The sequence below is a fragment of the Micropterus dolomieu genome, linkage group LG21 (assembly GCF_021292245.1).
Source record: "Micropterus dolomieu isolate WLL.071019.BEF.003 ecotype Adirondacks linkage group LG21, ASM2129224v1, whole genome shotgun sequence".
In the NCBI taxonomy this organism is placed as follows: Eukaryota; Metazoa; Chordata; class Actinopteri; order Centrarchiformes; family Centrarchidae; genus Micropterus; species Micropterus dolomieu.
The window spans coordinates 35,438,009-35,448,233 of NC_060170.1; the positions used below are offsets into that span (position 1 = coordinate 35,438,009).

Consider the following 10,225-nt stretch of genomic DNA (forward strand, 5'->3'; position numbering starts at 1 on the left):
TAATAGAAGATGAAATAGAGATAAAGACAGCAGACGCAAAAGAAAAACATGTCATGAAACAACAATTCAGTGATTCAAGGTGGACTCAGCACAACTCCAACATCAGTTCATCATTAACAACAGAACACATCTTTCTACCAGCACAGACTGCAGCAAGTTCACCAGCACATTTCCATTTAATACTCTGTCACACTTGTTCTCCACGTCTGAACACTTTCAACATGTTTCCAAACAACAGCACAACATCATCATCTGCAGATTTCTCTGCTCTGTTCCTTCTGCTCAGCTACTCCACAATCTTTGCTCTCCACACAAACAAGTTCAACACTTTTCATTCTGTCTTAATGTTCTAAGAAGATCTGGAACCCAGAAGAAAAACCTGCTTAGAAAATGCTCCAACAGGGGTAGGGGCTGGACTCTCCTTTGGCCCAGGGGCCTCTTGAAGCAGAAGATCTCTCTCTCTCTCTCTGCATTCAGCACCTGATTTAGTGAGCAGCTCATCAGACTCCGCCATGGCTGCCAGAGACAGTCCGCTGCTATTCTAAATGCTGAGTGTGTGACAAACTGGGTCGACACATTCTCGCTCAAGAACTTGTAAAATAGAATATTATAGTAAACTATTGGATAACAATAAAATATTAAAGGTGAATGGAATATTCTACAATGTATTATTAGAAATTGTACTAGATAGATTATCCCCAATATTCCTTTGATGAAATGAGAATACTGGTGGTGATGACTTTTTTTCCAAGTTTGACCTAAAATCTCCATTATACAGCTATTTAAAAATAGATATATTAATCCTATGGAAAGAAACCATAGTTCAATGTTTCTCTAACTAGTAAATTCCCCCAACAAATGAAAATAACAAAAAGTCATACCTCTGTACAAAATCGGAGATAAACACCCACAAATTACACCTCGAGAATTCTAGAAAAAAAAAAAAAAATTCATGACAGATTGGACAAATTCATAGAAAAATATAAATTACTGACCGACAGCCAATATGGATTCAGAATAAACATGTCAACATCATTTACCGAACTCATTTTGAATAAAGCATTTCATCTAATAAATCATGAAATATTAATAGATAAACTGGAATAGGTCAGGATAAGTGGACAAATTGTGAAGGTGGCAGATTATGAACTCAAACTAATTCAGGGCTTCAATAATTGACGCTTTGAGATGAGACAACGCGTAAGTATTTGAAGGTACCCTTCAGCATCCATATGAAATGCCGCAGTTTGCTAGTGCGTTGCAACACAAAGCAGGCTAACCCTACCTGTTAGCACATCGGCTGATGTGCACAGCTGTAGGGTTAGCTGGTGGACATGCATATATTCACTGACTAAGGTTTAGGCACACACCCCTGTGATGGTTAAGGTTAGGCTAAGGGCCTTTGTGGGGCTTCTCAACACCCCAGGGCATCTCATGCAGATGAGAAAAGACAATCTCAAGCCTTCAAACTGCTTGATCTTTGTTTATCTATTTTAATCACTATTTGTTGTTACTTTTGTTTTTTCTTCTTTTTTACATGTTGGAAATAATGATATCAATCAATCAATAGATGATGTCACTGATGGGCTTACCTGAGCAGGTGACATCCAAGATGGAGGAAGAGAGACATGATGTAGCACACTCCCTCAGAGCCGATCCAGACTGAACACAGTCAGACCTGATCTCCCACACAGGTCTGTCTGAGGACTCCTTTCTCTGTCCTACAGAAACAGCAGAGCCACAGTCCAGCTCTCTACAGACAACAGCTGCTGCCTTCAGGGTCCAGTCCAAGGAACTCACTGGTCTCCAGTCTCCCTGATGTTTTAGCGCCAGTGTACCTGCACAGCGACTGGTTCCTCCCACCAACCTGACATCAGGGTCTGAACAGAAACAAGAGAGTCATCAGTAAAGAAGTGAATTCAAGAGACTAAACTAAAAGGTGACTGCTGATTCTGCTTCCATGATTCTCTCTTTTCTGTCTCTCTTTACCTGTTGAGGTGTGTTGTCCTTCAGCCTGGAGTCCTGTGATTGGACAGGAAAAAAAAAAAAACAAACATTCAGGTTGTTTTGTAAAGAACTTTTCATCAGCTCAGAAACATCTCAGTGAACTCCCTCTGGAGTCATTTTACCAGTTTACTGTAGGTGAGATGGACATGTGAATACACAGAACAGCAGCCAGCAGACTGCTTCAAATACAGTAGAGTTAAAGGAAAAGCTCAGCATTCAGTGAAGTATGCTCGCTCAGCTTCACTTCATCAGGATGGAAATCAGTATGTGGATTCATGCTGTGAGAGCTGCACAAATGCAAGTTAAGAACTGCAGCTGCTTCAATCTGCAGCTACAAGACAAAAAGCTGCTTTTTGCTCATAAATGAAGAAAAGTTCCTCGTTTTCTCACTTTTGACATGTGGAGCAAAAGTGATGCACCCATGCCTGTCTGGTGGTGATGGAACAGTGGTGAGAGAGACCCGGGTTCGAGTCCACTGTGAGACACCAATGTGGCCTTGAGCAAGACACTTAACTCCTAGTTGCTCCAGAGGAGTGTGACCTGTGACATGTATAGCAATTGTAAGTCGCTTAGGATAAATGCATCAGCTAAATGTAATGTAATGCACCTGAAGACCTGGGGGTCTCATTTATAAAACTGTCCATAGGTTGCGTATGTGCAGAACACAGGAAATGTGTCCTATGCTGATTTCACTTTATAAATCACAATCATCTTTAAATGTGGCGTATGTGAGCGAGCTCCATGTCAGACCCTTTATAAGCCCATAGTTGCCTATAATTGGTCAGGGAAACGCCCCTCATTAATATTAATACGTCCTGACTGCAGGAAGAAAAGGAGGGAAATTTTGGAGGACACATATGCAAGACAGGATGACCCAGGTACTAATTTGGATTCCCCCATTTCAAAAGAGTGTAAACCAAACACATTTCACTTGTGGTTAAACATTTATTTAGGCTACACACAGTCCACTCACTGAACGAGGCTGCTGACGCGTTAAAAGAAATATGACTTGTTTTATGGGACATAAGCAGCACAATGAGAGATTTACTTAATGTTATATTTTCTGTAACAAGTTTTTACAAACAGTAAATTACATCCACATGATGGCACACGTCGTTTGACTCGATATGACAACGAACATCCGATACCAATTTATGTAACTATGCACTTGTATTTGCTCAAGTGAGGCAGCAAAAACGGCATCAGTTTAAATGTAATCCGTTATCCTGTTCACATTATTCATGAAAATAAATTGCATTGTTAATATGATTACAGTGACAGATATCTCCATTTGTGTTTATTATCCTAAATCATGGTTCTTTGTGTCTGCAGCAAATAATAAATAATGTTTTTAATTGCACACGGGTGTTTTTTTATTCAGAAAAGCTTAAAGCCTGTAATACTCAGAGGTAATATTTAGATTTATTTTACACAATAGAATCCATGCACGTTAGACATCTATCCATCCATCCGTCATCAACCGCTAATCATGTGTACACGGTACACCCTGGACAGGTCGCCAGTCCACCGCAGGGCAGACAGTCACAGACAAACACTAAAGCCAAGGCTTACACTACATGATTTGTGTGTCTACATAATGACACACCACTGACGCATGCCAGATATCTAGCATGCCAAATATCTGGAGGAGTCGGCCAACTCAACATCCACATCCAGCCAATGAGAGCAGGCAGCTACTTTTTCACTGCAAAAAACTTTTTACTCCCCTCCAGCTCTCTCTGTTGCTCAGACAATCCCTGCTACCTGCGTGAGCTAATCCTTTCACACAGATTCTTTGTCTTTATAATAACAAACAGCTGTTTTGTCTGTAGGTTCGCATCATTTCCCGTTTCACATTTCATGTGTGTTGTCTTTACAAAACGTGGTTTGGAGACCAGCGTCAGGTAACACAGTCGTTGTCAGCTCATGGAGTTTGTGACACCCTGTCGCCGATCAGTCACGTAGTGACCACAACGACTCCCGTCACAAGACAGCAAGCTGTGTAGTCTGACCAGCACGGCCATCGGCTGACGCTGAAAGTCGTGTAGTCTTTCAGCCTTAAGACTCACATTCAAACCTAAGAACAATTTAGAGTTACCAATTAAGCTAGTCTGCATGTCTTTGGATGGTGGGAGGAAGCTGGAGCACAGAGAGAGAACCCACATTCGACAGTATGTTCTTATACATTCCTGTTCAGATAATGATAGAGTGCTGTATGATGTACTGTATATTTGAGAGTATTGTTGTTGACAGAAACCACACACACCAACAAGACTACCAAGAAGCAGGAGTCCTGTGTACCAGGTAATAAATCTGAAAGTGGGAGTCCTCCCTGGAACGCTCTTGGTGCAAAGACTAAGAGTAAATCATTTCCTTGGGAAATGGGAGGATGAGTAACAGGCAGAACCCAGCGCCCTGAGATTTGTGATGCGACTGGCTGGCCTGCATTATCATCCAGGCAGAGCGCCTCTTCAACCCCTGTTCTTGGTAGGACACAGCCATGGACAGCTGCGAAAGGTAGAGTTAGCAACAAAACTCCCCAACAACCGAGTGTGCAACAGCAGAACAGATTTTCACCACTATTGCAGGACCCTGAATCTCCGTCTGATGTCCTGGATAACATCCCGTCCTCACACAGAAGGGTAAGTAAAAGGTTGCAGGGAAAGCTAACGACTGGGCCTCAAACTCTGATTGTGGGTGACTCTGCTGTAAACGATGTAAGAAGCATGTGCAGTAAGAACACCAAAATACTCTGAAGGATATGGTGTCTGACTTGGCAGAAAGAATCCTGCATATCGTGGCTGAACATCCTTCTGTGAAAAATATACTGCACATCGGGACCAATGATGTTGTGAAGTGTTGAAAGTGGACATTAATAATAATAATACCCCCCCCCCCACCTCCACCATTGGTTCTAAGTTCTCCAGGTTTGACACGTGTCACAAATAAAAAGCGAAAAAGCCCAGTAAGCTCTGTCTGATATGTGCTGGGTCCAGGCTACAAGGAAAATAGCACTCATGACTCTTCCCAGGAAGAGCCGGGGCCCAATGTGCTGGTAGTCTTCTCCATCCCTGTCTTGACAGGTAACAGAAAAAGCATGGTGAATGTGTTGAAAAACAGGAAGCACTCAACATATCCTGCAAATTTAGTAGTAATTCCTCATCAGCCGCAGCCTGTCGAAAAAAGTGGGCCAGATAATGTTTTTAACACACTAAAATTAGCTTTGTTAAACGTTAGGTCTTTGGCAGGAAAAACATTTTTAATCAATGATTTTATAATCTCTCACAATCTTAATTTCATGTTTTTAACTGAAACTTGGTTGGACCAAGATAAAAGTGCAGCTGTCCTTATCGAGTCTACCCCTCCCAGCTTCAGTTTCATGAGTGAAGCTAGAGTGCGTAAGAGAGGAGGTGGAGCCGCCATTTTGTTTAATGACTCCCACCAATGCAAAAAGATGTCTTATGGGAATTTTGCTTCTTTTGAATATGTGGCTCTTCAGCTGAATTCCTCTTCTCGAGCTATTTTTCTAAATATCTACAGGCCCCCTAAATACTGTGCGAACTTTTTTGATGACTTTGGTGAACTGCTGTCTATAATCTGTATTGACTTTGACTGTGTGGTTATTGTTGGTGATTTTAACATCCATGTTGACAACCCCCAGGACAGAGGGACTAAAGAACTGTTGTGTTCTTGATAATTATGGACTGACCCAACATGTGACGAGACCCACGCACAATAAGGGGCACACTTTGGTCATCTCCAAGGTTGTGGTGACTGATGTTGCTCTCTCTGATCATTCCTGTGTTTTCTTTGAGAGTGCTGTCTGCGTGCACACAAATGTACAAACAGAGGTGATCACTGAAAACACTAGTGAAAAATTTATTGAGGTTTTCTCCTCGACACCCGCTCTCTCACAGGTCTCAGTCAGTGAGCTTGTAGATAATTTCAGTTCTAAAATTACAAATGTTATTGATGCCATTGCTCCAGCCAAGGTGAAGGTGGTCTCTGGTAAGAGAAGATCTCCATGGAGAAATGCCACACTGGTTAGAACTCAAAAAAGAGAGTGTCGAAAAGCTGAACGCAGGTGGCGGAAAACAAATCTCCAGGTTCATTATGACATCTATAAAGAGAGACTTCACATTTATAATTTAGAGCTGAGAAATGCAAGACAGTCCTTCTTCTCTGACATCATCACCAAAAACACTAATAATGCACGTGCCCTGTTTGCTACTGTCGACAGGCTGACCAACCCTCCTGTGTCTGTAGCCTCTGAACTTCTATCCACCAGGGCCTGCAATGAATCTGCCCCCTTCACAGACAAAATTCAAACTATTAGACAAGCAATCAGTGCCTCTATATCAGTAACAGGATATGTCCTGTCCCTGTGTCCACTTAAAAACAATTCATATAGCATGAGACAATTTGATTCTATTAACCATAAAAACCTGGAGGACATAATACAACATCTGAAATCCTCCTCATGCTGCCTTGATATTCTGCCAACAGGTTTTTTCAAACATGTTTCTAAATGCATGGCCTCAGATTTACTACAAATTGTCAACATGTCTCTCCTCTCAGGTTTTTCCCCCCACAGGCCCTGAAAACTGCAGTCATTAAGCCATTCTTAAAAAGAGCAATCTAGACGGGTCACTAATGAGCAATTACAGGCCCATATCAAATCTCCCGTTTTTAAGTAAATTCATTGAAAAGGCTGTTTTTCACTAAATAACTGTTTTGATGTCTTCCAGTCAGGTTTGCGACCACACCACAACACTGAGACGGTTCTTGTTAAGGTCGTCAATGACATCCATTTAAACACTGACAGAATTTCAGTCTTAGTATTATTGGATTTCAGTGCTGCATTCGACACGGTCGACCACAACATATTACTAGACAGACTTGAAAACTGGGTTGGACTTTCTGGCACAGTAATAAACTGGTTTGAATCCTACTTAAAGGACAAATCAGACATCTGAGCTGACAAAAATGACGTGGAGTTCCCCAAAGCTCCATTCTGGGACCTCTTTTGTTTAACATTTACATGCTTCCACTGGCTCAGATTATGAAAACAACAAAATGTTACCATAATTATGCAGATGACACACAGATTTACATAACCATTTCACCAGGGGACTATGATCCCATACAAGTGCGGAGTAACTGTATTGAACAAGTCAATGGTTGGATGTGCCAGAAGTTTCTTCAATTAAACAAGGATAAAACTGAAGTTGTTGTTTTTGAGCCAAGGAAGAACGATTGAAAGTCCGTGCTCAGCTTCAGTCGGTAATGTTAAGAACCACAAATCAAGCCAGAAATCTTGGTGTAGTCATGGACTCAGACCTGAATCTAAGGAGTCAAATAAAGACAATTACAAATTCAGCCTCCTATCACCTGAAGAATATATCAAGGATTAGAGGACTTATGTCTCAGCAGGACCTGGAAAAGCTTATCCATGCATTTAGCTTCAGTCGACTCGACTACTGTACTGGTGTCCTTACAGGCTCCCTAAGAAATCCATCTGACAGCTGCAGCTGATTCAGAACGTTGCTGCTCGAGTCCTCACTAAGACCAAAAAGGTGGATCAAGTCACTCCAGTTCTGAGGTCTTTACATTGGCTTCCTGTATGTCAAATAATTGATTTCAAAATCCTGCTGTTAGTTTATAAAGCACTAAATGGTTTAGGGCCAAAATACATTTCTGATCTTCTGCTTCGTTACGAACCATCCAGACCTCTCAGGTCGTCTGGGATCAGGTCTGCTTTCTGTCCCCAGAGCCAAAACTAAACAAGGAGAAGCAGCGTTCAGTTATTATGCTCCGTATATCTGGAACAAACTCCCAGATAACTGCAGGTCTCTCAGTTCTTTGTTTTTAGATATTAACACTATTTAAAAAGCTTAAAGTGCTCTTTTGATTCTACCATCTCACACGGCTGATCCTCAGTTAACAGTTAACTAAAGGGGGGATAGAGTGGGAGATGGGGAATCAAAGGAGTAAAATAAGCAAAGGTGGGACACCTGCCTGTTTTTATTTTCTATTTAACTTTTAAAACTTTTTTATAATTCCCGGTTGCTTATATTTTTTATGTAAAGCACTTTGAGTTACCTTGTTGTTGAAATTTGCTATACAAATAAACTTGCCTTGCCTACAATCATGTTGAACCATACCTGCATTAAGTAGTGTTCTGGCCGACACTGCAGGCGGTGTGTTACGTCGGTTGCGGTTAGGACTCAGGAGCACAGAGACAGCGAGTGAGGTTCGGAAGAGGGTTTTAGTGATAATATAGACAATGAGTGGAATAGTGTTGGTGAATGATCCGGAGCTGGTCTGCGGGAGCGAAGATAGCGTGGTTGAATAGAGGTCCAGTAGTGGTGGCCTTGGGGTGGCGGGCGGAGTGGCAAATGGTGTAGCAAACGGAGATCCCAGGCGCTGAAGCAGACAGAGAATAACACGTTACTCTAGGTTCTTTCACAAAAACACGGTAAATCATTAGACGTCCTCAAGAGGGTTGGCCGTGCGTAGTTACCACTGAAGTGAGAACAACAATCTGGCGCTGACATTCAGGTGTACGGAGTCTTTAAGCCAGGGCTTGATTGGCAGATAGTCAGCAGCTTTGCTGAGAGCCAGGAACCTGGAAAGACCACACCCACACCACACACAGAGAGACTGGCCAAACCACAACACACTCACAAGACTGGTCATGGATAGACCGTGACACGGTGAGCGGTGATAAATACGACTGATGCCTTACAGCCCTGCATCCCAGCTCTTCTCACAATGATAAGGGTGCGGCTGTCGGGGGACATTCAAAGGGGCCTGCCTTAGACCCAGTTTGTTGGACCTTGTTTGTACCAGGGCCGTAAACGGGGTTTCACATATTAGTGAGGTCCAGATTTTTTGTTTCTTATGATCGAGCTTTGACATGAGAACGAGAAAAGTGTGAAGAAGTGACATCGGTTCTGACAATAAGGGGCCTTTAGAACAGCTTGACTGCCTACAGGCCGTTTAGTAAAATGCTTTGCTTTAAGTGTGAAGATCATTGAATGCTTAGCCTCACAGTATGAAAGTACTATGCTTTTCTTTTTCTTTTCTGTTTTGCATCCTTGTATCTCTTGTATGGAGTTTTAAATATATGAGATTTGGCTCTAGAGAAGGAAGTTAATTATTCCTACAGCAAAGGCTGAAGGTCGCAGTCTGAAACTAAAAAGGTAAACAGAAAGGCAACTCTGACGTCACATGTGTACATGACATTGGCATGCAGAAAGATGACTAAGGAGCGGGTGAGGTGGAAAAGTACATTTTAGTGTATTTTAAAACTTGTTTTTCTGTAACAATGACCCTTACATTTACATTTGGCTAACCAATAAAGCACCCCCACCCTCCAAATGCACAGCAACCTGCCAGCCCCTGTACAGCCACCAAGCATCCAATCCGAGCACCAAAATCCCCCAAACCCCCCCCAACCAGCCAAAAAAAAAGGACCAGCCTGCAATCCACCCCGTCAACCCCATCTCCCCCACCCCCCCAAAAACCAGCCAGACCCCTCAGAAAACCGACATACAATCATCAGGATGTACAGCATGCACACAGGACAGAGCCACACACCAGCCCAGTCCGGCCCGCACCTGACGCCCCCAACAAGCACGCATGCCAGCCGTGACACACAGGTGAGCCAACCAACATCACCCCACTACCAATCCAACCAACGTCACACAACAGCTAAATAACACGTTGCGCAGGGGACATTTGTATTTTTTTTATAGCAGACATTCTCTATATTGGGTGATACTTAAATTCTTTTTGGCCTTCCAGTTCATGAGGATAGTTTTCTTGGCGATGCATAAGGCAGTGAGAAGCATGTATGATGTGTCAACCTCTATACTAATGTCACTTACAGTGGGGGAAAGAAGTATTTGACCCCTTGCTGATTTTGCAGGTTTGCCCACTTACAAAGAATGCAACAATCTACAATTTTAATCATATGTACATTCTAACAGTGAAAGACAGAATCCCAAAGAAAATTCCAGAAAATCACATCATATGAATTTATAAAAATTGATAACCATCTGATGAGGAAAAACAAGTATATGACCCCCTACCAAACAGCAAGTATTCTGGCTCCTACAAGCCAGTTAGTCTTTCTTTAAGACACAGCCCCAATCCCAACCAATTATCTACATCAAATACACCTGCCTCACCTCGTTACCTGTATAAAAGACAC

At 42.3% G+C, this 10,225-nt stretch overlaps 1 protein-coding gene across 1 annotated transcript in view; it reads right to left on the bottom strand.

Moving 5' to 3' along the window:
• Positions 1 to 10,225, bottom strand: part of LOC123960366 (scavenger receptor cysteine-rich type 1 protein M130-like) — an 86,706-nt gene that overhangs the window by 62,766 nt on the left and 13,715 nt on the right. Inside the window, exon 3 of the mRNA XM_046035048.1 lies at positions 1,990 to 2,022. Coding sequence (XP_045891004.1) covers positions 1,990 to 2,022 — 33 coding nt within the window. The remainder of the gene's footprint in view (positions 1 to 1,989; positions 2,023 to 10,225) is intronic.